Source organism: Caloenas nicobarica, chromosome 6, assembly GCF_036013445.1.
Source record: "Caloenas nicobarica isolate bCalNic1 chromosome 6, bCalNic1.hap1, whole genome shotgun sequence".
Classification (NCBI taxonomy): Eukaryota; Metazoa; Chordata; class Aves; order Columbiformes; family Columbidae; genus Caloenas; species Caloenas nicobarica.
Window position 1 is genome coordinate 17,691,804 of NC_088250.1, and position 25,832 is coordinate 17,717,635.

Genomic DNA, 25,832 nt, shown 5'->3' on the forward strand with positions numbered 1-25,832 from the left:
ACTGGTAAAAGAACTAAAAATATCCTGCTTTTTCTTTTACAGATAAGCCAGATAAGCCGGTAGGGCCAATTGTTATAGAGTCTATACTGAAGAATTCTGTGGTGATAAGCTGGAAACCACCAGAGGATGATGGAGGTGCTATGATAACAAATTACATCATAGAGAAACGTGAAGCCAAGGAAGGAGCAGAATGGCAACTTGTATCTTCAAGCATTTCAGGCACAACCTGTAGAATTGTTCATTTAACTGAAAATGTAGGCTATTATTTCCGTGTTTCTGCTCAGAATACATACGGCATTAGTGAAGCACTGGAAGTTTCATCGGTTGTTGTTATGAAGCCTCCATTTGGTAAGTGGCTGCCAAAATATCAATTTCTGTCTGCTCCTGTAATTAATAAGGCAAGCTCACTTCAGTTTTCAAACCTTTTTATCCTTTACAGAAAAACCAGGACAACCCGGTCAGCCAGTAGCAAGTGCTGTCACAAAGGATTCTTGTGTTGTCTCATGGAAGCCACCTGCAAGTGATGGCGGTGCAAAGATTAGAACTTACTATCTTGAGAAGCGTGAGAAAAAACAGAACAAGTGGATTTCTGTAACCACTGATGAAATTCGTGAAACCGTCTACTCTGTGAATGATCTCATTGAAGGTCTTGAATATGAGTTCCGTGTAAAATGTGAAAATCTTGGTGGTGAAAGTGAGTGGAGTGAGGTATCAGAACCAGTCATTCCAAAATCTGATGTACCAGTTCAAGCTCCCCACTTCAAGGAAGAACTAAGGAATCTGAATGTGAAATTTCAAGCTAATGCTACATTTGTCTGCAAAGTCACTGGTCATCCTAAGCCAATTGTCAAGTGGTACAGACAGGGCAAAGAAATCATGCCAGATGGTGAAAAGATCAAGATACAGGAATTCAAGGGTGGATATCACCAACTGGTCATCACAAATGTGACGGATGATGATGCCACAGTATATCAAGTTAGAGCTACCAACCAAGGAGGATCTGTGTCAGGCACTGCCTCTTTGGACGTTGAAGGTGAATGAAGGGTCTTGATTCCTAAGACAAATTATTTTTAAGCTTTGAATATTTAGACTATTGGTACTTTTCTCATGTGCTTTTGGTCATGTGTTGTTTTTCCTTCCTCTTTTCTATTCCAGTTCCTGCAAAGATTCACTTGCCCAAAAACCTGGAAGGCATGGGAGCTGTTCATGCCCTCCGTGGGGAAGTAGTGAGCATCAAGATTCCATTCAGCGGCAAGCCTCAACCTGTGATCACATGGCAGAAGGGACAAGACCTCATTGATACTAATGGACACTACCAAGTCATTGTTACGCGATCATTCACATCTCTTGTTTTCCCAAATGGTGTTGACAGAAAAGATGCAGGGTTCTACATCGTTTGTGCCAAAAACAGATTTGGAATTGACCAAAAAACAGTTGAATTAGATGTGGCTGATGTGCCTGATCCACCAAGAGGTCTGAAGGTAACTGACATTTCAAGGGATTCAGTCAACTTAACCTGGAATGAACCAGCTACTGATGGTGGTAGCAGGATCATAAACTACATTATTGAGAAACGTGCTACAACAGCAGAGCGATGGATTCGCGTTGCACAAGCTCGTGATACACGATACACAGTGGTGAACCTATTTGGCAAGACCACGTACCAGTTCCGTGTAATTGCAGAAAACAAGTTTGGCCAAAGCCAGCCTTCTGAACCTACTGATCCAATTATAACAAAGGAAGATAAGACCAGAGTAATGAACTATGATGAAGAAGTTGATGAGACCAGAGAAATCACCACAGCTAAAGCAGCTCACCATTCTACAAAGGAACTCTATGACAAATACATGATTGCAGAAGAGCTTGGACGTGGACAGTTTGGCATTGCACACCGCTGTGTTGAGGCAGTTTCAAAAAAGACCTACCTGGCCAAGTTTGTCAAAGTAAAGGGTGCTGACCAAGTTTTGGTAAAGAAAGAAATTTCCATTCTAAACATTGCTAGGCACCAAAATATCCTGTATCTTCATGAATCATTTGAGAGCCTAGAAGAATTGGTCATGATTTTTGAATTCATTTCTGGAGTTGACATCTTTGAAAGAATCAGTACAGCTTCATTTGAACTGAATGAAAGAGAAATAGTAAATTACGTACGTCAGGTCTGTGATGCACTAGAATTTTTACATCGCCACAGCATTGGACATTTTGATATTAAACCAGACAATATTATTTACTTCACAAGAAGAAGCTCTGTAATTAAAATTGTTGAATTTGGTCAAGCCAGACAATTGAAGCCTGGAGACAGCTTTAGACTCCAGTTCACTTCTCCTGAATATTATGCACCTGAAGTACATCATCATGACTTGGTCAGCACAGCTACTGACATGTGGTCAGTTGGTGCTCTAACATATATACTTCTCAGTGGCCTTAATCCTTTCATTGCTGAAACAAACCAACAAGTTATTGAAAATATTCTAAATGCCGAATACAACTTCGATGATGAAGCATTCAAAGACATAAGTATTGAGGCCATGGACTTCATTGATCGTCTACTAGTAAAGGAAAGAAAAGCTCGGATGACAGCTGCTGAAGCGCTTAACCATGTATGGCTAAAACAGCAGACAGAAAAGACCAGCACTAAAACCATCAAAACCTTGAGGCACAGGCGTTACTACCAAACCCTTGTAAAGAAAGAGTGGAACACAGTTGTGTCTGTAGCCCGCATTTCCTGTGGAGGCGCGATTAGGTCTCAGAAAGGCGTAACGGTGGCTAAAGTGAAAGTTGCGCCAATAGACATTGGTCCCATTGCTGGGCAGATAAAACATAGTGTTACAGAAGAAGGAGGGCATGCCAAATATGTGTGTAAGATTGAAAACTATGATCAGTCCACACAAGTCACATGGTACTTTGGTATGAGGCAATTAGAAAGCAATGAGAAATATGAAATCAAATACGAAGAGGGTGTGGCAACCATGTATGTCAAAGATGTTTCTAAATCCGATGATGGTACCTACAGATGCAAGGTAGTAAATGACTATGGTGAAGACAGCTCTTATGCAGAACTTTTTGTTAAAGGTGTGAGAGAAATTTCTGAGCACTACAGATGCAGAACCGTTAGGAAAGTGAAACGACGGGTTGATGCTATGAGACTATTAGAGCGTCCACCAGAATTTACTCTGCCTTTGTATAACCGCACTGCATATGTTGGAGAAAATGTAAGGTTTGGAGTAACTATAACAGTTCACCCAGAACCTCGCTTAACATGGTACAAATCAGGCCAGAAAATCAAACCTGGTGATGATGATAGGAAGTATACTTTTGAATCAGACAAGGGTCTTTATCAACTCGTCATCAATAATGTCACTGAAGAGGATGATGCTGAATACAGTATCGTGGCACGCAATAGATATGGCGAAGACAGCTGCAAAGCTAAGCTGACTGTGATTCCACATCCACCTCCAGCAGATGCCACACTAAGGCCAATGTTTAAGAGACTGCTGGCAAATGCTGAATGTCAAGAAGGCCAAAATGTCAGTTTTGAGATCAGGGTATCTGGTGTACCAAAGCCAACGCTGACATGGGAGAAAGATGGTCAGCCTCTGTCCTTTGGACCTAACTTTGATATAATTCATGAAGGTTTAGATTATTACGCTTTGCATATCAGAGATACTTTACCAGAAGACAGTGGTTATTACAGAGTTACCGCTACAAACAGTGCTGGATCTACAAGCTGCCAGGCTTATCTAAAAGTTGAACGTGTGAAATATGTCAAGCGTGAGTACAAGACTGAAGAAGAGCGGGAGAAGCACGTACAGAGGCAAATTGACAAAACCTTACGAATGGCAGAAATCCTTTCTGGGACTGAAGCTGTTCCACTGACACAAACTGCACAAGAGGCTCTCAGAGAAGCTGCTATCTTATATAAACCAGCTGTTAGCACTAAGACCGTCAAAGGTGAATATGAAATTAAGAAAGAAGAAAAGAAGGAAGAAAGAAGACTTCGTATGCCATATGAGGTCCCAGAGCCTCGCAAACATGTGCGCACTACTATTGAGGAAGATCAGAACATTAAACACTTTGTGCCTCTGTCAGACATGAAGTGGTACAAGAGGCTGCGAGACCAGTATGAAATGCCAGGAAAACTTGAGAGAACTGTTCAGAAACGCCAGAAGCGCATACGTCTTTCCAGGTGGGAGCAATTCTATGTGATGCCACTGCCACGCATTTCTGATCAGTATAAGCCTAAGTGGCGTATACCAAAGCTAACACAAGACGACCTTGAAATTGTGAGACCAGCACGTCGGCGTACTCCATCTCCAGATTATGAATATTACTATAGACCAAGAAGGCGATCACTTGGTGATTTGTCTGATGAGGAATTACTCCTGCCTATTGATGACTATTTAGCCATGAAGAGAACAGAAGAGGAAAGACTGCGCCTTGAAGAAGAGCTGGAGTTAGGCTTTTCTGCTTCCCCACCAAGTAGAAGTCCTCCACGCTTTGAACTGTCCGCACTTCGGTATTCTACTGCAGGAGCACAGGTCAGTTCAGAGGAAGAAAGAAAAAGAGAGCTGAGATATTCAACTTATCACATCCCAACTAAACCTGAGACCAGTGCAAGCTATGCAGAGCTTCGTCAACGCCATGACAGGGCTGCCTACAGACCACCTAAACAAAAGCAAAGAATAATGGATGAGAGAGAAGATGAAGAATTGCTCCGTCCTGTTGGCACTGCTCAACGACTTTCTGAATACAGGAGTGAGCTCGAATATATGGCAGAGGAGGAAAAGAGTAGACTCAGGAGAAGGAGGGAAAGAGAAATAATTGAGATCGCATCAGAAGAAGACGAAGAAATAGAAATGGTGCAACACATTCACAGAGAATTTTCACCTCCCTCTAGGTTACTAAGGAGAAGAAGATCTCTTTCTCCAACTTACATTGAGTTGATGCGTCCTGTATCTGAATTAATTCGGCCTCGCTCACGGCCTCCTGAAGAAAGTGAGAGAAGATCCCCAACACCAGAGAGAACTCGACCACGCTCACCTAGCCCAGTTTCTAGTGAAAGATCACTCTCTCGGTTTGAGAGGATGGCGAGATTTGATATATTTTCTAGATATGAGTCCATGAAATCTGCTTTGAAAACTCAGAAAACTATGGAAAGGAAATACGAAGTTCTGACTCAGCAGCCTTTCACCCTTGACCATGCTCCTCGCATTACCCTGAGAATGCGCTCACACCGGGTACCGTGTGGCCATAATACTAGGTTCATTCTAAATGTCCAGTCAAAACCAACTGCTGAAGTGAAGTGGTACCATAATGGTATTGAGCTCCAGGAGAGCAGTAAGATACATTTTACTAATACCAGTGGTGTATTAACTCTGGAGATTCTCGACTGCCACATTGATGACAGTGGAACATACCGGGCTGTATGCACAAACTACAAAGGGGAATGCTCTGATTATGCAACACTAGATGTTACTGGAGGAGATTACACTACATACTCTTCCCAGCGGAGAGACGAAGAAGTACCAAGGTCAATTTTACCTGACTTGACAAAAACAGAGGCATATGCAATCTCCTCATTTAAGAAAGCATCTGCTACAGAAGCAAGTTCCTCAGTAAGAGAGGTGAAATCAGAAATGTCAGCAACAAGAGAATCACTTTTATCATATGAACATTATGCTTCTTCTGAAGAAAAAGTCACTGCAACTGAAGAAAAATCATTGGAAGAAAGGACTGTACACAAAGCATTTAGAAGCACTCTGCCAGCAACAATCCTTACAAAACCACGGTCAATTACAGTTTCTGAAGGGGAGAATGCAAGATTTTCCTGTGACGTTGACGGCGAACCCGCACCCACAATAACATGGTTCCGTGCAGGTCAACCCATTGTTTCTTCAAGGCGCTACCAAGTAACCCGAACACAGTACAAGTCTACCTTTGAAATTTCTTCGGTCCAGATGTCAGATGAAGGAAGTTACACCGTTGTGGTGGAAAACTCTGAAGGCAGACAGGAGGCGCATTTTACTTTGACCATTCAAAGAACAAAAATTCCTGAAAAAACCATTACATCACCTCCAACAATCAAATCTCCTGAGCCTCGTGTGAAGTCTCCAGAGCCAGTTAAGTCTCCTAAACGAGTGAAATCTCCTGAACCCATCAGTAGCCCTCCAAAAGCAAAGTCACCACCTGTAGACAAAACAGTACCAGAAGAGAAAGTACAATTACCAACTGCTTCTCCACCAAAGATAAAACAGCAACTGAAAGCAGAAATTCTTGGAGACAAGGTAAAGTTATCCTGTGCAGTTGAAAGCAGTGTTCTAAGTGTCAGAGAAGTGGCTTGGTATAAGGATGGCAAAAAACTGAAAGAAGACCATCATTTCAAGTTTCATTATGCAGCAGATGGCACCTATGAGCTTAAAATCCATGAACTCATGGAATCTGATAAAGGAGAATACACCTGTGAAATTACTGGGGAAGGAGGTGTTTCAAAAACGAACTTCCAGTTTACTGGCCAAGTATTTAAAAATATCCATTCTCAGGTAAAAAGCGTATCTGAAACTCATAAATCAGTTCAGAAAGAAGATGAGGTGCTTACAGTTTCTACCCAGAAGAAATCAGCAGTGGCAACTGAAGAAAAAGCAGCAGTTCAAGAAGTCATTAAAAAGTCAACTGTTACTGAAGATGTCAAACAATTGAAAGCAGAAATTAAAGCTTCTTCAACTAAAATGACAGTGTCCGAAGGGCAGAAAGTGATGCTGAAAGCCAATATTCCTGGTGCCTCTGAAGTAAAATGGGTGCTGAATGGAATGGAGCTGAGAAATTCAGATGATTACAGATACGGTGTTTCTGGAAGTGATCACACACTAACTATCAAAAAGGCTAGTAATAAAGATGAAGGTATCCTCACCTGTGAGGGTAAAACTGACGAAGGCATTATTAAATGCCAGTATGTTCTGACCTTTTCTAAAGAGCGCTCCAATGAACCAGCATTTATCATGCAGCCCAAGTCTCAAAATGTCAATGAAGGACAAGATGTATTGCTCACCTGTGAAGTTTCTGGGGATCCTTCTCCTGAAATTGAGTGGTTTAAGAATAATCAACCTGTAAGTATTTATTTAATACATTTACTTGAAAAAAATTGAATTATTCGTAAAACCGATCTTAATAAAGTTTTGTTTTGTTTTTTCCTTCCTCAGATTGCTGTTTCATCACACATCAGAGTATCACGTTCTAAAAATATATATTCTCTTGAGATTCGAAATGCAGCAGTGAGTGACACCGGAAAATACACAGTCAAAGCAAAAAATTACCATGGGCAGTGCTCTGCTACAGCATCTTTGACTGTACTGCGTAAGTTTGTGCCCGGGTCTTGTGTTCAGACTAATCACAACTATTTGCTGTGGTCTATCTACTAAAATGACTTCTGATAAAAGCCACTGGTAATGTTGATTTAGGTATTTTAACAAGTTCCTGTTTCTTTTGTATATTGTAAATACAGAACTAAAACAGCATTAGAAATCTTTATAACACCTGCAGAGGAGCACACAAATGCTCTATTACATCAAGAGATGCATGTTAACAGAAGGCTGTGAGCATTCCTTCTAGGATGACTGTGCTAAGACCTTGGTGCTGGCAATTACTCTTTCCTCATTTACTAACAGAATCTGTTCCAATAAAACAAAGTAATTCCACAGTTTAAAATCTTTATGGTAACTTAACCATAACCGAACTGGGTTTAGTGTTTTATTGGCTATACCATATCACAGTTCCTAGCATCAAGGCGTTGCTGATTTGCTTGTGTGACTGTGCTTGGGTTTAAAGGAAAGCTACAGTGCTTGAGCTTTTCTCTTGCCTTGTAGAGCTGCAGAACAATGCAGTGAAATACAGACTTTCCTATACCATGCTTGTAAGAACTGGAAAATGTTTCACAGCTTCTACAAACATGAACCGAACACACACTACTTCTCAAGTGTCTAATTCCAGTAATGATTCTAATAGGAAATGCTGTGTGACAACCTGTTTCTTCCTAAGTATCTTTTTCCTTCAAGCTCATACATATTAATAACAGTTCTGTTTCCTACTTGTTTCATTTATAAATTACTGTTTGTGATTTGGATCTTGAATCAAATGATTGGAAAGAAGTTTATACTCCACTGCAGTTTTCCATTGAAAGCAAACTATGCTGTCTCTTCATTTCTGTAAAATTAACCATATAGATCTGCATGACTTTGTTCATTAATGTGACGTTATTGGTTTTTCCTTCTATGTTTGCGATGCTCCCCAGCTCTAATTGAAGAACCTCCAAAAGAGGTAGTATTGAAGACAAGTGGCGACGCAAGCATGCACGAAAGTTTTTCTTCTCAGTCCTTTCAAATGGCTTCTTCTAAACAAGAGGCTTCATTCAGCAGTTTCAGCAGTAGCAGCATGACTGAAATGAAATTTGCAAGCATGTCTGCCAAAAGCATGTCTTCCATGAAAGAATCCTTTGTAGAGATGAGCTCCAGCAGTATTATGGGGAAATCTAGTATGGCTCAACTGGAGAGTTCAACTAGTAAAATGCTTAAATCAGGTCTGAGAGGTGAGCAATACAGTTCCTGGTAGAGTTAGTGCTTCTAATACCCTGAAGTAGTCCTTAGAATAAAGCTGCTGCCAGGCTTAGTGAAAACAGACTAACTTGTTGTTTCTTCTCCTGTTTTGTAAGGAGTACCACCCAAAATTGAAGCTCTCCCATCCGATATCAGCATTGACGAAGGAAAAGTTCTCACACTATCTTGTGCCTTTTCGGGTGAACCTGCTCCTGAAATAACATGGTACTGCAAAGGGAGAAAGATTACCAGTCAGGACCAGCAAGGCAGATTCCACATTGAAACCAGTGAAGATCTAACCACCCTGATCATCATGGATGTCCAGAAGAACGATGGTGGACTTTACACCCTGAATTTAGGAAATGAATTCGGTACTGATTCTGCCACTGTGAATATTAATATTCGATCAATTTAGAGCTTGATCTGTATTATTTACACTTGTCTTTTTACAAGTGATTCATATATGGACTGAAATATCTGATCTGTAAATATAAAAAAATATTTTTGTACCTACCTAAATGAGACAAAGTCCAGAGCTATACATTATGACTTATAGTCATTACTGACCTAAGAATTTTAAACACTTTTTTCACTGACATGTACATACTGTATATAGCCGAAATTAACGGTTATGAAGTTTTGTACCAATTATTTTATGACATTTTGAAACGTAACTTTTGGAACTAACAGTTGGTAGGAGAAAGTTTCCTAGCAAACGACTACCCTGCTCAACATTTAACTAATTTTTGCACCTCAACTCATTGTTGATGTCTAAGAATGCCTCAACAGGTAGAGAGGCTCCCTGTTGAAGATTACCTACACCTAAGAGATGATACTGTGCATAGTATTTCATACGTGCACTAATATTTATGTTGAATCAGGAATGTAAGGCATTGGTGATGTTTGCAATTACCCTCCTGTAAGCATTGCTTTAATGTTTTACATTGGATCTGATTTTGTCATAATTTCCATACCTGACTGACAATTTTTGGACAAAGTGCAAGCGGCCAGCACTTTGTTCACCCACTGTCTGTGTACTGCTTCTGACGCATTGACTGCCTAAATAGCTTTAAAGAAGTAACATCACCTGGCCATCCCTGAATCAACGAAGCTATTTAGGTACTCGAGTGCAGCAGCAGTACCCCCTCTAGGAGGTTCATAGGGTGCAGTGATTGAGTTTGTGTGGTAGTAGTAGATATCCTGTAGTCACCTCCGGGCAACTAAGCAATGAACCACAGTTTGAAAACAAACTGTTGTTACAACATCAAATACCGCCCTGCACTTCAACTTGCTTTAGTTCTCCTAATGTAGTGATAAGTCTTGTTAGCTGTTGAACCTCCTTGAAATAGAATTGTTCATTTGAAATAAAGCATGCTTTCTGCACCATAAAAACCTGCGACTCCGTGTTATTTATTATGCTGTTTTTAGAGTTCCTGTACTACACTACAGAAAAAGAGTTGCTGAAAGAAAAGACTAGGTAGAAATGCAATTTTCCAGTGTAAACTGGGTAGTTAACTGTTGAAAATGCAGCCATCTGTCAGAAACAGCCTGGCCACCAGAACATCAGCCTTAAAAAAAAAAGAAAAAAACCAGACTTCTTAAAAAAAAAAATTCTTCACAGGTTCTTCATTGACAAAGGATAAATTCTAGCACATGCCTAAGCATTATGCCCTGCCATGGGTGATTAAGGGCCATCAGTTCTTCATCCCTCAAGTCAGCTGACATACCTATAGAAGGAAACTTGTTTTTAAATTATTTCCTATAAACCTATTTACTATCAACCACTAGCTATCCAGATGATACTGGAAAGCTAATAAAGGGAGATGAAACAAGAACTACAGTAAAAATAAGGATTTCAGAGGAGCTAAGTTTCGGGTCAGGGCAAGATACAGACTTTTTAAAGTGCTGGAACCAGAAATATGTAGAAACAATCATAAAGATGGAAGAGTTTAAGAGCATGTTGTATTTCTTTCTTAAGGAAGGAAGTAAAAAGAATAATAAAAATGAGGTGTAAAAGGCCACTTATTTTAATATTGAAAGCACTAAAAAAACCCAAACCAAACCAAGGAAACAACACAAGAAACCTTCTCATTCTGAGTCCATTAGGTGTTTAAAAAAAACCAAAACAACAAACAACTCAATGCAAGACACAAAAATACCCAACTAAGTTGTGTGCACAGGCATGTAATAACATTAACACTAAAAATGCACTAGTCAGTTGTCTCAGCAGAAAGTAATAGCAACAGCATTTGCAGATTTAGGCAGAGACTCTTCTCCACAAATGCTACAGGATACTTGGTCTTCCATGGCCTCTACTGAGCCAAGACATATTTGCCCGCTCAAGAGAAAAGCACACTGGGGTGGCAGCATAAGCACGCTTGTTCTGCCGGTCCCTCTCTGGCCCAGCTCTGCACAACGCTTAAGCAAGCACACCGAACTTTAAGCAGATGCGTCACTCACACACCTAAAAATAGGATTTAAAGCACTTACAGGCTTTGCTGAAGCACAGCTTTAACAGAGAACTTTACATGCCAACCTGCTGAGCCAGTGTTTTTTTCACAAGACTGTCAAGCGAATGCTAATATAGAGTGACACTGATACAAAGTCACAACATAAAGCTTCAATGTTCAGTTTCACAGAACACATCCCTACATAGTAACATTTTGAGACAAAAGATTAAGCGGTTGCTGGATAGAAAACAAACAGACATTAAACATAAAATGAGCAAAGAACACTTCAAATTATTATTATATTCATGTCATATATTGGGATTTTTAACTGAACAAGCTGACAGCTGCTCTCTTTAAAGATAAAAATCTATTTTACTATAGGACCAAGTTCAGAAAAATATTCTGCCACTGAGTAGTGCGTGCAGGCATTGGGGCTTCACGTTTCCTGGGGCCTGATGCATAAGGAAAAAAATTTCAGCAAAGTGCCATATGCTGTTAAGTTCTACTTACATTTTACATTTGGCAGCCTGAGAAAAGTAACTGTGATAGTGGATAGACATAATAACACAGAGATTTATTTTACCACTAGCAGACAAGACACCCTAGTCTTAACATTGCATTTCAATCTTTACCATCATCTCCAGTTTCAACTTTTCCCTTCAATAGGAGAAAATTATACAAACAGAACACAAAACCATCACGTTTCTGACAAAATATTAAACTTCTCTAGTTTGGGGTTTTTTTGTTTGTTTACTTTTCTTCCCCCTTTTTGAAGGTGATAACATTTTACTGCTTGGATTAAAAAAAAAAAAAAAAAAAGAAAGAAAAAAAACATCAGAATACTTAATGTCTATTAAAATAACCTTAACACAAATGGCTGTGATTTCAATTTTTAAATAAATTACATACATTTTTATGCAGATGCAACCTCTCAAGTATTCCCATCCCAAAGATTGCTTTCTCCAGGGAAAAATATAATTTTAAAAAGCTGACTTATTATACAGTAAGTGGAAATATAAACATTAGTTTTCAGAAGTGTAAAGCCCCTGGATGTTGTCATCTCGATATTCGCAATTCTCCAAATAACTCAATGTCTGATCATTAATTCTTATAGTACGAGTTGGTAAGACAGTTGAACACATTCAATTTCTAATTATCTGATATTAGAGACTTATATAACTCGGTAACTAGAAGTTATCACTTGTCACCTAAATTTATCTCTTCAGAAGCGCTTGAGATCAGAACTAGAAGTGTTAAGTACACATTCTATGTTGAAATTCAGCTCCCATTCTCCACCAGAAATATCAATGATACAATCAGGCATTCCCGGTAAGGTCTCCCCCAAACTTGGAAATGAAAACGTTATAACAGCATCCTTTTTTTTTTTTTTTTTTTAGCCTTACTACATAGCCAGCTAAGTATCATTTTCAGAAATGACTTCTTGGCTCCAGATGCCAAATATATGATGGCACAGCATCTTCACTGATTTCATTGAAATACATTTTAGGATGTTTGGCACAGGCATGTATAAAAGGCCAATTTAACTTCATATATATAATATAAAAAGCCCTCATTCCAGCTTTAGTGAAACGGAAAAATCCAAAAGAGTACTGAAGTAATTATATACAGATTTTCTGCTTGAATCTTATCATTACAACTTTTGTCTAAATAATCCTATTATTTAATACCACTACATGCACTTATCAGTCTCAAGAGTTTTTTTGCACAATGTGGAGTCCAAACTATTATATATTCTCTGTAGTAGTTGAAAGCCAGAAAAATGTGTTTGTTAATGTGATATGCACTTACCACTGTAGAAACTGGCAGAAACCTCAGTGAAATTTCAAAACACAGCTCTAAGAACATGATTCAAGACAACACTCTCATTGCAATTCGTGGTTTACTTCTCTGAACATCTTTTTTAATACTTATTTTTACAGTTGTCATAAGTGACATACACAATACATTAAAGCAAACATTCAGAAAAAAAATGTAGAAGCATGTATGTGACTGATATGCATTTGCAAATGCTAGTTGCATGAAAACTGACAGAACTGAGCACAAATGACAGCTCTGAGCTGGTATCCACAAATAACTTTACTTGTATGAGCTATCCCATTCAGTCAACCCTGACATAATGGTTTATAAACTGCTATTTTCATTTATGGGCAACAGCTCATATGTTTTTTCCTCAATGTTTGGACCTATTTTGATTTAGATAAATCACCATTACAGAAATTTATAAGGAAAGCTTCCATTCCATTCCCATCTGTCCTTTCCAGCCTGCTTCAAAACCACCAAATTATTCATATACACAAAAGGAAGACTAATTAAACCAAATTAAAGAAGGTTTGATTATAAAAACCAATTTTGGTATGTGCTTGAGTACAAAAAACCCCATTTATTTAGCAATTTTGTAAATCAAAACCAGTAAATGGCTTGCTTAAAGTGCTCTACAGCTAAGCCTTTATAGACCAAGTTTCTCCCTAAACAAATACCCAAAACACTAACAACCTCATGGACCAAGGTGCTAGTAGGCACTGTTATACTATATTACTCATTAATCATTAAGAGAGCCAGACTCCGGTCTCACAGTTAATGGAAATTTACACTGATGTAACTGAGAGCAGAATCCATCTCCTGGTGTATACCACCCTCAAATGATATAAAGGAGTTGCAAAAACCAAAGCTCTCTTTTGTATAAATATGTCATAAATAAAATATGTATAACTACAAATATTCATTACAACAGCAGCTTAACAGTCTAATATTTCAGCTCTTGCTTCTATAACACTTGCTAAAAACACATCTTAAGTGAGCAGAGTAAATCTTAGTGCTGCATTAGCTACTTGTGACACTACACACCCCAGAAATAATTTATGCACATTTTGAAGCCTTTAGTAGATCTTTAGAAGTGAAAGTAGGTAGAAATTTTTGATGCAAAAAAGAATAAATAAATAAAAATTATTAAATATCCAATGTTTGGTACAAATGCTTCATATTAAGTTATTTTTATACATTTGTTTAGAAAAATACACTAAATATTTCTACTTTCATTGGCTAAAAATAAGGACCGGATTATGTATATCCTTACATTTTCAAAGAAGGCAATGTCCATTACTGTCAAGCTGCTAGAGCAGACCCATTAGTGCCCATTCCCACAGCCCTTACACAGACACCAGAGCCATTGCAGGGCTCAGCACAGCTCCCTCCTGGTGGATGACCAAGATGCCCATGGCACAAGTTGTGTTTTCTCCAAGCAAAAACGAAACCTTTTTGCTAAAGTTTATAACCTGCAGGTTTACTAATGTATCAGTCAGACCTTCACACTTTAAAAAGAGCTACATTTACAAATGTGGATGCTTATCTGTTAAGCCATCATTTGTTCCAAAAAATGCACATTCAAACTGTGAAATATTAGGAAAATACTCTTGCAAATAAACTATATAAAGATAAAATACACTTCAAAGATAGTTTTTATGTTATTCTATAAAGTGCAGAGAAATCCTTCTAAAAAGGGAAACGACTACTTCCTATAACAACAGTATAATCACAGCAGCCTTTGCATAGCATTATTTATAGAAAATTGAATACTTTCAGTTTCTTCAAGAAGAAAAGGATGAAAGAGTCTCTTCCAGTTCAGATCTTTCCTTTGATACTGATCTATTTTCTTCAGGAATGGCTGATGATACCAGATCTCCATTGACAGCACTTCTAGAACAGTGAGCAGATCCTATGAAGATATCAATAAATATATAATTTTCAACCCCCAAAACCTCATCCAGTCTGTCAGTTATTCTATTTGCTAACCATTTCCTATATAAAAGCAATCAGCAGCATAATTACACTGGACTTTCCTGAAATATTTCAATCAATATCATGACCAAGGATGATCGATATTAATTTTTAGTGCCTGAACGTTCTTAAGTAATTTCTTTTTTTCCACCATGATTTTTACATTATGAAGGACAGTAATCTGTGAGGTGCAGACATATTGTGTATGAGGAACACACAAACTCTTTTTTTTTAAAAAAAAGAGCTGATGCACCAATAAGCATTTAATTAAAACATTTTCTATTATTAAAATGAAATGAGTGACTTACTCCAAGTTGAGTATTGCTAGGCTACCTGACAAGAAAGCGAAATAACTAAGATAACTGGAAGGTATCAGAGGGAGCTTCTAACACAGTAAAAGAAAATAAAACAAAACAAAAAAAATTCAGAGAAACTGAGCTAGAAACTAGAGCTACATAGTGAGGAACCAAAAAAGCCTGGTATTAGCAGAAACACACAAGACAAAGACTCTTCTCAGCAGTCCTGAAAAGAGTTGGACTGAGTAACCAACACCAGAAGGTCCAGATGGTAACAACAAAAGCCTTGCCCTATAGGAAGCTGGACTGATAAGCACCTGTATCAGCAATGAGACACAGAATAGACCTAAATGAAGTTTATTAGCTCAGGATATATGCTGGGACACCCTATGCTGGTAGCAGATGAGCGAGGCGAAAGAGGTGGTCACCCTGCAACACATGAGCATCAGGGAACCAAGGAAACAGTGTGGAGGTGCAAATACTTGCTTCATGGTAGAACGTAAAGCATTAGTACCTCTTTGTGCTCACATGGACCTTCAGCAATGCACGGGCCTCAGGTTTTTTCAATCCAGGTAAGGCACCGGGCCCTCCAAAAGGAAGCAAGACTAAACCAGAACTAGTCAAGAAGTACTAGTCACATTAAAGTCTCCCTCAGAGGAGCTCAGATGGAGTCAAAATGACAGCAGGATTCAAAAGGAAAAACCACAGAACTGGCTACTAGATCAGTAGGCCCATCTAATCAGAAGGCAATAATACTCTGATCAGCTGTAAGATCCTTTTCAACACAAATGAAAGCCAGCAACATCAGCCACCTAACAAAACTGCGCAAGTGCTTTGATTTATAACATAGGAATCTTACAACCAAAACTTTGCATAACTACGAGGACCTTTGTCCTTGTGCTGATTGATATCAGCACTAGAACAGCTGCTGTAAACAATGTAATTGTGCAGAAAGACAAAAAAGAACACCAGTCCTCTTCCAAACTTACTCTGAGAATCTTCAAAGGGAGTATCACTGTAAGATTCCGTATCTGAATATGTTCTTCTGCGCCGCTGTGAAAATCGGTGAAGGGATGAAATTGGTTCTTTTACAGAGTGATTATTCCTACAAAAGAAATTAGATCTCTTAGTAAGCAAAATCTGTAACAACCCACACAAACTTAATACACTTTAAATTTAAAATAATTTTGGTGCTTAGATTAAACTGTTGGTATCAATGTTTTTCACTATACTAAACTAAAAATGACACACACAGCAGGACATTAATTTCCATAATTGTAAAGCCTGAAAATGGAAATAAAAATGTAATATAATCTTTACATACAGAAGAAAATAACTTGAGAATCTGAAATACTGACCCAAAAAGAATGTTAATGTTTCAAGATCTACGTCTAATTTAATGAATTTGTCAGAATGTCATTTGCATAAATTTTCAAGCATGAAGAAATATTTAGAGTGTATTAAGAGACAGCAGCTGCATTATTTGCCACTGACTGATAATCTGCACCCTTATTTTTCAAAATTAGATCAATTTATGCTACTTAATTTTTTTCCCCAAGTGAACAATCTTTCTCACATTTTGATTTTAATGCTAGCAGGTTCAAGGATGCTTTTTGAGACATAAGAAAAAGACTTAATGAAATATAAATTTACCTTTCTGAATAGCAAGGACCGGGTTGGCTAATGGAACGCTTCATCTAGGGAAAAAAAAAAAACAAACACAAACAAAAAAACAAACCACACACAAAAATGTCACAAGCTACTTATAATAATATGCATACCTACATTAAATTTTACTTTATTTACAGTCTCTACAAAGAGATACAGCAATTTTTTTTTAATTAAAAGCAACCATTCTTAGTTAAAAATCCGATTTAACTATATGAAAACAGATGGATTGCCACCAGTATTAGAAGTTTTAAAGGAATCACACAGGACATAATTTACTACAAGAAATACTACTTAGTCTCTATGGACTTCATTCTCTCTTGCTCCAAAGCTACTGATCAAGCCATTTGTTAATTGCTATGATATACAGAAATACCAAGACATTTTTCCTCTAACAAATGCCAACTTAAATTTCCCATTACACAATTAAACCAAATCCTGCCTCTTGATTCCTTGTGGTTCTTCTGATATCACTGTCAAATCTCTATATGCATATCAAAGAAAGTTATTGATTTAAATCCAATAGTGATCAGCTTTGTAAGTAAATTGATTGAGGAGACAAAGAGATCCAAGTGCAAAGAAAGGGATTCCCACAATAAGATCCTACGATACAGTTCATCTTGGAATCTGTAAGTATAATCGAGAAGTCATTTAAGGTGATTCCACATATACTTTCCTTCTAAGGGAAATAATCAGTATTGAAGAGTTATGCAAGTAACATCTTTACCAATATTTACCTTTTTGTTAAGTAGGGGCATGTTAGACTAACATAAACATTTTGAATTATATACACTATCTTGCTGAAGTGCTTCAAGCCACAAGGCACTTATGTGTTTAAACAGGAGGCAAGGCTATGAAATTTTTAAGATCGGTGTACACCTAACATTCTAAAAACAAAGAAAGAGTTGATCTGAGAAAATTAAACCTCATTCATTTATGAGAGAACTCATGACAGGGTCTTGACATGTACGATAAATTACTCTGATTATGTAAAGGCTAGCAAACAAAGACTGGGAATGGAAAATCATTGATTTATATTTAGGACTAGTACTGATCATAACAGAGCCAAGATTTCAGCTGTTGATATCATAGCACATAGCAATAGCATAGTCTTCTGCCGTTCTTCCCCCCATCCAACCAACAATGTGGCACCTAGAAAAAATAGTATTTCAAAATGTCTAAACCATTTGGACAGGTGATGGTGACACAGGAGAAACTAAGGGATCAAGGTGAGGCAGCTGGAACATTTCTGGCTTAAACTTGGCATTAGCGATCTTCACACATTCTTCAAGTGTTGTGATAAATGTATTACATGTGGCACTAAGCAAGGAAGAGGCTTCATTCATGTTCTGAAAATAAATGAAAGCACAAGCATAGGTAAGAAAAAAAAAAAATTGCAAATACAACTCTCCCTCTCCATCACTCCCACACACACTCATTTCCCTCGTTACCACTAAGAACTTCCATTTCCTATTTTATGTAATCAAATGTACACCTTCCAATGAGGTTAATTTAAGCAAAATAATGTGACAGCATTGTAATTTTCTGACATCTGAATTTCTTTGTGGTATCATCCAACAATGCCATAAGGTTTTTACTGCAAATCTTGTCTCTGAGTGGCTAACACGTGTCAGAAGATGATTCAGCGAAACAAATTGCAGCAGAATGTGCAAATAGCTTTATCGCTCCAGTGCAAGGCACCTGCAGGTCAGTTCACCTTGCTGTAAATTAACAACAATTTGCCGTGTTGGGACTAAGCATCAACCCCTTGCTTTGCCTTAAGTGGACAACAATATTGTCCACATGCTGCTCAAGAGTGTAAAGAATGAAGCCATTCATAATTTCCAGTACTAACTTTCACTCAAAAGCAGAAATATTAGAATAACTTTACTTGTGCATATTCAGAGAGACTTATCTACACCACAGGTTTCCAATTCCTGTAACACCAGCTTTCACTGATAACAAAATGGAATATCCTCCTACACAAGAAGTAAAGAATGGACAAACAAAATTGTTTCAACTACTCTGCCCATATCAGATACACAAAGCAAGACAAATTATTGCGGCAGCTCTTCTTGCCTTTTAACCAAATGACTCAATAACATAATTGCTTCCTAATGCATGTTACGATTACAGTTAAATGACTCAGGTACTTTATGCACATATAATCACTATTATTATTATATAGACACAAACACTCAAAAATTGACTTTAGGTTAAATGTCCCAACTTTAGGGAAATGAAAAAGGCAGAAGGTGTCAACAGAAACTTGAGGTGTGTTATATAATTAGGTTCTGCAATGGCATTCTAGAAATTCTGTACCTCAATGCTGGGAGGAGAGCGAGTCTCATCATGGTGAACAAATTCTTGTATTGTATGAACTTGCTGCATTAAAAGATCACAGTAGAGACGAAGTTCGGACATTTTGGTTTTAAGAGATTCATTGGTCTCACTTATTTCTATAAAAATAAAGGAAATATCAGGTTTTTTGTATGCAATGTATGTACACATTTTAATTTTAAAGCACTTTTCATTTAAACTGAAATATCAATTTAAAAATTCACTTGAACTTTCGGTTAATCTTGAGGCAAATTGGATTCTGCAATTAGTCAAGAACTGTACTTGAAGCAGACGATAGTTCGTACTTTTGGATAACTGTGGCTAATTTAATGACCATTAAGAAAGAGGCACATTACTAGGAAAGATAAAGTCAAAATCTTTCTTAGCTGCAATGTAACATAGAAAAAATGTAGTGGATAAAATTTAGGCCTACCAGAGTGGCTGGAAATTAAGCCATCCAAGAAAAACCATGGAAAAAAACCCCAATAGTAACTACAAAGAATCAAAACAGCAGAAATGAAATGGCTTCACAGCAGCTACAAACAGTATGTTTGTTCTTGTAACAACAATAAATTGCTCGTATTTTCAGCTTCTTAATATAGAAGAGGTCAATGGAGATAACCTTTAATTCAAACATCACGGGGGAATTTACCATATAGATGACTAGAAATAATTATGATTTATATTTAAACACAATAATACTGACTTTCTACCACAATATTTGCACTATCTGAAAACAAGCATTTGAAAAAGTGGCAAGATTGTATATGCTCTAGGTAACACACATACCTTTTTCTTTTTTTGTTCTGGTATCTGCTAAACAGGCTTTTGCACTCCCCAGTGCTACCAGCCACCTTTGCCTTTCGGCTGCATTAACTGCTTTCATGTAGAAATGCTGTTCCCCTGGGATGATCAGCTCCATTCTTGTATTGTCTGTTGCATGAACTTATGACAGAGGAGAAAAAAACAATTTTGGAAAAAACAAACAAACAAAATCAAACCACGAACAGCAAACACACACCTCGACTCAGTAACAGTTACTTATCAAATACTGGTCAAAGTATTTTAAAACGCTTATTACAATCCCGTAGTAACACAGTAAGTCACAATGAACCACTGCAACACAACAAAAAGCTCAGACTGCTCAAGCCTTCTCCCCAGCATGTCTTCAAGTCAACAGGTAGGAACATGACACACCAAACAGTGGCCAGACCCAAGCACAGTGGGGCTCCCTTTCTGCATTAACAATATATTGTGTATCCATCTGTAATAACTGCTGTATTCCAAACCTGGTCTAAACAAGGCAAACTGAAGAGGTTTTTTGCCAGCACAAGTATTTATGGAGGACTAGGCTAAAAATGGAAATAACCTCCCTTCTAGATGAAATTTGGCTTCAGGTTGCAGAGTTCTAGAACCAAGAACAGAGGTGTTTACAGTCTATTATATTCAATACTACATCTTTAACTGAATACTCTGCTGAGTTTCATGCTAGCAACCACAGTTCCTCCAGACCTACTCCCCACTAGCCATGAGTGCAGGAGACTGCACCAAATCCAGACTTTAATGATTATCTTCCCTTCACCAAAAGAACAAGATGACAAGCAAAATGAACAACTGGAATGGCCAAAAAATGGGATCTTCTACTTCACATCACTGATTTCATCTACACCAAGGAAACAGTAACAAAAAGGAATCATCACACGAAAAATACCAGGTGGCCCATGTAAAATAAGAAGTTCCTCTTTTTATTATACAAGTATCCACATCACAAGCCTGGTCATTAGGAGGTATCTGGATAGAGGTCAAGAGTTGAAAGCATTGCAAAGTTAGACAATGCCTTGACATTAGCCAAGGAGGCTGACCTACAGCTTCGAGTACACTAAAGGCTAAACTCATGGGCTGACACAAACAGTTCACTTAGTAACTCTGACACATCCATCACCTATGCACATGAGCAGCTGCTAACAGTGACAAAACCAAAAATTACTCAGGAAAACAAAAGACTAAACAATCTCTGGTTTATAAGAACATCCCCTTTTGGATCACCACTGCTGCTCTTCTGAAAAACAAGCATTCATGGTTCAGTCTCTTATCCCCGGTCAAAGAGCTAAATAACTTGCTGAAGTAACTTCAAGCATAAGCCACATGCACACAACTGTATGAAACAAAAAGGAATATATGGTGGGTTCTAAATCTCAAAACAGAGCTCTGTCAAAAACATTTTTTTTCTTTGTCACCCCTTCATAATTCACATTCATCATTATTTGTGAACTATGAAGCAGACACATTGGATTATACATAAAAAGAAACAGAAGAGGAAAAACTTGTGATGCAAAATGTATGTTGGATGATCTGTTCTATTTCCCTGCAGCTAAAATTTCCTCAAGCAGAAATCTATTAATTCTTACCTTTTATTTCACACACAGCCATCTTTATACTTCCTTTGCTGCCTTTGCAAACATCATCCTGGGAATCATAGTACGACAATATCCCGTTGTCTAAAACAAACCACCGAGGCTGCCAACCTAGCAAGATCAAAAACATGAATAGGAAAGTTTAGTTTAACTACTAAATCGCAAATCAAATTCAGCTCTTTGGCTATTAAAACTTTTATAAAAAATGCAAGCATTAAATTATTCTTGTAACACACCAGGAAATAAGCAATCTGCCCAGTCTGAAGACCAGCACATCTCTATAACCAGACTAGTATTGTATATTTCACTCTCATCCTTTTTGGATGCAAAATCAGCAGTATTTCAGTTTTCACTATATTCTATTCCAGAGCAAAATTAATTTTTAACTTAGCCACCAAGGAATCCTATTTTGAAGGTTGCTAAATTACACACCTCTGAAGAACCATTCTCATTCAAGTGTATTTTTCAGGCAGACTTTCTTAAGATTGTAGGATCTTATTTGTCAGATACAAAAAAGTTACTGATGTCACCAACTGCTATGCTATGGTGTCCTCTGCCTACTGTATTTCAGTGAAAACTTCGTATTTCAAACGGAGCTACTGACACACCATTTCCCTTGAAAGTAGCCTAGTTCCATCGCTCAACAACAATTTAATGTCAGGCATTGTGCAGGAAACCGAGATACGGCCTATACTCCTAGGTCGATCTGTGAGGACGGCATACACCAGCTTTGCATGAGCAAAATTATCTCGTGATCTCTGACTTTACTACATCTACAAAACAGCAGTTTATGCATAGACACATATATCTGTGAGAACTCTATGCAGCATTACAACAAACAGTAAATTATTGTCATAGGCTCTCTTGGATTTTTTTTTCCTCCTTTTTTTAACAGTTATTCCATAAATCTCACCACTCACTGGAATAGGTTCCCTAATTTCTAATACTACTAAATGCAAACCATTTTTTCCTAGTAAATCACCTTTGTTTCTAAGAATAACATAGAACTAAAATATTCCAGTAGAGCACAACAGTTACATTGGCCCATTACAGTCTGGGTCAGTTGTACACCAGGAGCAGATTTTCCCTCTATTTTACAAATCAACATCAAACTTCCTGCTTGGCTTAGGGTGGGGAATGGCACTAACTGCGTGGTCAAGAACACAACATGTTCGGCAATATGATGGTGTGGTACACGGTGCTTACCAATTGCCATTCCAACAGAACAACCTGCAGCCATCCAGCAACAGTGCATTATAACACAGGGGGCTTAACCAGGTACCAGACTCTTGAAAATCAGCTCAAGGCTTCAAACTACTCACATTAAGTCATTACAAGTTTTAACACTAATTCAGGAAGTCTAAGATCAGGCTCCATTACATCAAGTTATAATTCTATGATAAGGAAATAATAACATGTAACTATTTTTTAAATTTATTAGCTATAATGGTAAGCATCTGTGTCTTTTAAAATGCAGAGTGGTAACCAATAAGTAGATCCAAACGGGGATATAAAAATAGAATGAAAAAAAGTACAAACACTGAGCGAAACCAGCTCCCACAGGAAATAACTCAAATTGTATATATACATCACCACCTAAAGAATACACAAACAGTCAGAGAATTACTGTACTTTAGACCCTGTCCTGTAAAATGCACTACTGTTTTGTTTCCTGCTACACTGTGTTGCAAAATATTGACTCTGTCCTGCCCTTATCTCCTAAGTGCATGCACCTGTGGTATGTCAATGCCCGCCTCAACAGTCTGATTCTGACAAAAAGGGACCCTACATGGATTATTCTAGCCTCATATTATGCTAGCATTGGAAAAAAACCCCAACAAAACAGAAACAAAGGATTTAAAAGACTCCAAGTGCCTCACAGAAGCAAGCTAAAGAACAAAATCACCTCTTCTGGTCTGAAATTGGGCAGAGTATCCTATGTTTGACAAAGTATTTAACAAACTTGTACTTCACAAATTCTTAGATGCACACATATTATTTGAGGGGAAAAAAATAAAGCTGTATTTCTGGTTTGTTTTCAATGAAGAAGGAAAGGAAATGTTTTACACAATGCTTCAGAAACAATAACAAGCTCCATTGCTGCTTGGCTTCTACCATTAATAATATCGTACCACAGCCTCTTTCTGGCTACAAAAATAGATAGTAGAGCAACAATAAAGTTGGTTATAACATTTAAAAATCTCACTAATGTGATTAGATTTTTTTAAAATTTTGCTGCCCTCCTATATTCTGGAAATTGTAGGGAATTCCTGACACACTGTAATTTTGAAATGCAAGAGTGGATGCTCTCAGTTGGCCAGCACACTCGGAAGGAAGGGTTCTGCAATTTGCTGGTTTAGAAGGTTACCGACTTTTAGCAGAAGTGAGCTGCATTTTCATGTGACAGTCTATTGTGTGTACTGCATTCACAGTCACAGACTTCAAATGGGAAGCTTATATCAAACACCACAACGCCTCATTACCTGTGACCTTTTACCTTTTGCTACAGTAAAATTTTTGGTCATATAAGTGGAAGTGACAATTTCAATTCTATTTTGAAAAGAAACTTGTACTCATTACTTTCATAACCACTATTTTTCCTGTATGCGTTTTCTCTACATTAATTGTGAAGAAGTGATGAAAATATCTTATCAAATACCTATTGAATTATAGTACAATCGTTGTCTTTCACCAGAAGGTCAGTATATATGGACACATATTTACTCCAAAAAATACAATATTATGCTCCGTACAGTTCAATTCACAGCAAACGCACACAATCCTTGCAATGTGGCCCACCTTTCATAACCCTCAGCACTGAGTTTCACACCACTACACATTCAAAATCTGAATATGCTGAAGCAGAACAGCACGTGTGAGGTGCCAAAGAACAAGATGGCAAAGAAGATACTGCCAAAGCAGTTGAACACGGGGCCTGAGTAAGCGTGGTATGTGATCCAACAGTGATCTGCTCCAGAGGGACAATTAGTGCTATCACAGTGTCAGGAGAGAAATCTGTTCCACCTTGACAGTGCCTCTATCCACTGCTGTCTCCAGAGAGGTGGTATCTCCTTTACAACTGAGGATGATGCCATCAACACCAGAGCTTTGATGGCGAATGCAGGCATTTGGTGCATTCCTGTCTGCAGCACTTCTAAAATACATTTCGTGAATACTTCACCCAGAACTAGAGTCTCTTATCTGTTTTACAGGTTAGTATACGGGAACATAGAGTCAAAAAAAAAAAAAATCCAAAAGCAAATCAAAAGAGAATTCAGACTTATACATTTAGACTGCAGATATAAAGACCTAAACCGAAACAATTCCTCAACCGCAGCATAGATACCTTCCAAGACTGGGTGCTGCAAACTAAAGCTATTTCTGAGAGGAAAGCCGGGAAACCCCCGCGGCGCGGCCGTCAGGGAGAGACGCTGCTGAAGGCGTTTCCCGCACCGTGTCAGGAGTCCCTGACCGACCCGTCGGGCCGCAGCCCGGCTCTGGAGAGGTGCTTGGCCGGCCCGTTCCCCGGGTAAGATGCCGGCAGCCGAGTCCCTCTGGGCTGTGAGGCTGCGGGGGCCGCGGCCCGGCGGAGCGGCCTGTCGCCACCCCGCCACACGCAGAAGCTCCCGGGTAGCGCCGGCGGCCGCCGCCACTTGCCGCCCCCCGGCCCAGCCCCGGGAGCCTCGTCCAAGCGACCCGCCGCGCCAGCCTCCCGCCAGGGGCAGCGGCAGCCTCCGCTCCCCTGCGCCTCGGCTCTACCGCACACGGCCCGTGAGAAGCGGCTCCGGCCGCCCGCGGGACGCCGCTACCCCCGACGCAGCAGCAGCGGCTCCCGGACGAGGCCACGCCCCGCAGGCCCCGGCCACCCCAGCCACCGCCCCCCAGGTCCAGGCCCCGCCGCCTACCCGCCAGGTAGTTGGTCCACTTGTACAGGACACCCTCCATCGCTCAGAGCCCGACGCCGGGCCGCATCCTCCTGCTCCGCCGCGGGGAAAGGGCCGCCGCCGTGGGGATGGCGCTCACCTCCCGTCCCCGCCGCCGCCGCTGCTGCTGCTGCTGCTGCTGCTCCCTGCGCGCGCGGAGACGGGGCCGCTCAGCTCAGGCGCGGCGGCAGCGGCGGCCCGCGGCGGCGCCACCCGCCCCGCGGGGCGCTCCGCGTCTCCCATGCGCGCCCGGCCGCGCTCCCCGGCCCCGCCTCAGCGACACCCCGCCGCGCTTGTCCCCTGACGTCGCTTTCACTTCCTGAGCTGAGGGGGCCGGGCCGCCCGCCCCGCCCCTGCCTGG

At 39.3% G+C, this 25,832-nt stretch overlaps 2 protein-coding genes across 28 annotated transcripts in view; one reads left to right on the forward strand and one right to left on the reverse strand.

The window, feature by feature from the left end:
• TTN (titin) overlaps positions 1 to 9,977 on the forward strand; it is a 245,118-nt gene extending 235,141 nt beyond the window's left edge. For 26 of the 27 annotated variants that reach the window (XM_065637181.1, XM_065637152.1, XM_065637164.1 and 23 more), the window contains 6 exons: positions 43 to 348; positions 440 to 1,033; positions 1,156 to 7,103; positions 7,197 to 7,350; positions 8,285 to 8,578; positions 8,702 to 9,977. In XM_065637181.1, the coding sequence (XP_065493253.1) occupies positions 43 to 348; positions 440 to 1,033; positions 1,156 to 7,103; positions 7,197 to 7,350; positions 8,285 to 8,578; positions 8,702 to 9,000 (7,595 nt within the window). In that variant the 3' untranslated portion in view covers positions 9,001 to 9,977. The remainder of the gene's footprint in view (positions 1 to 42; positions 349 to 439; positions 1,034 to 1,155; positions 7,104 to 7,196; positions 7,351 to 8,284; positions 8,579 to 8,701) is intronic. The other variant, XM_065637169.1, reaches the window with a different exon arrangement.
• A 2,619-nt stretch (positions 9,978 to 12,596) lies between these two features.
• Positions 12,597 to 25,759, reverse strand: PLEKHA3 (pleckstrin homology domain containing A3). The gene is made up of 8 exons (XM_065638251.1): positions 25,454 to 25,759; positions 21,543 to 21,659; positions 19,924 to 20,079; positions 19,117 to 19,253; positions 17,979 to 18,143; positions 16,780 to 16,823; positions 16,116 to 16,231; positions 12,597 to 14,768 (listed from the first exon to the last, which is right to left on the reverse strand). The coding sequence occupies exons 1-8, from the start codon at positions 25,491 to 25,493 to the stop codon at positions 14,641 to 14,643; spliced, it is 903 nt and encodes a 300-aa protein (XP_065494323.1). The 5' UTR covers positions 25,494 to 25,759; the 3' UTR covers positions 12,597 to 14,640.
• Positions 25,760 to 25,832: the final 73 nt, after the last annotated feature.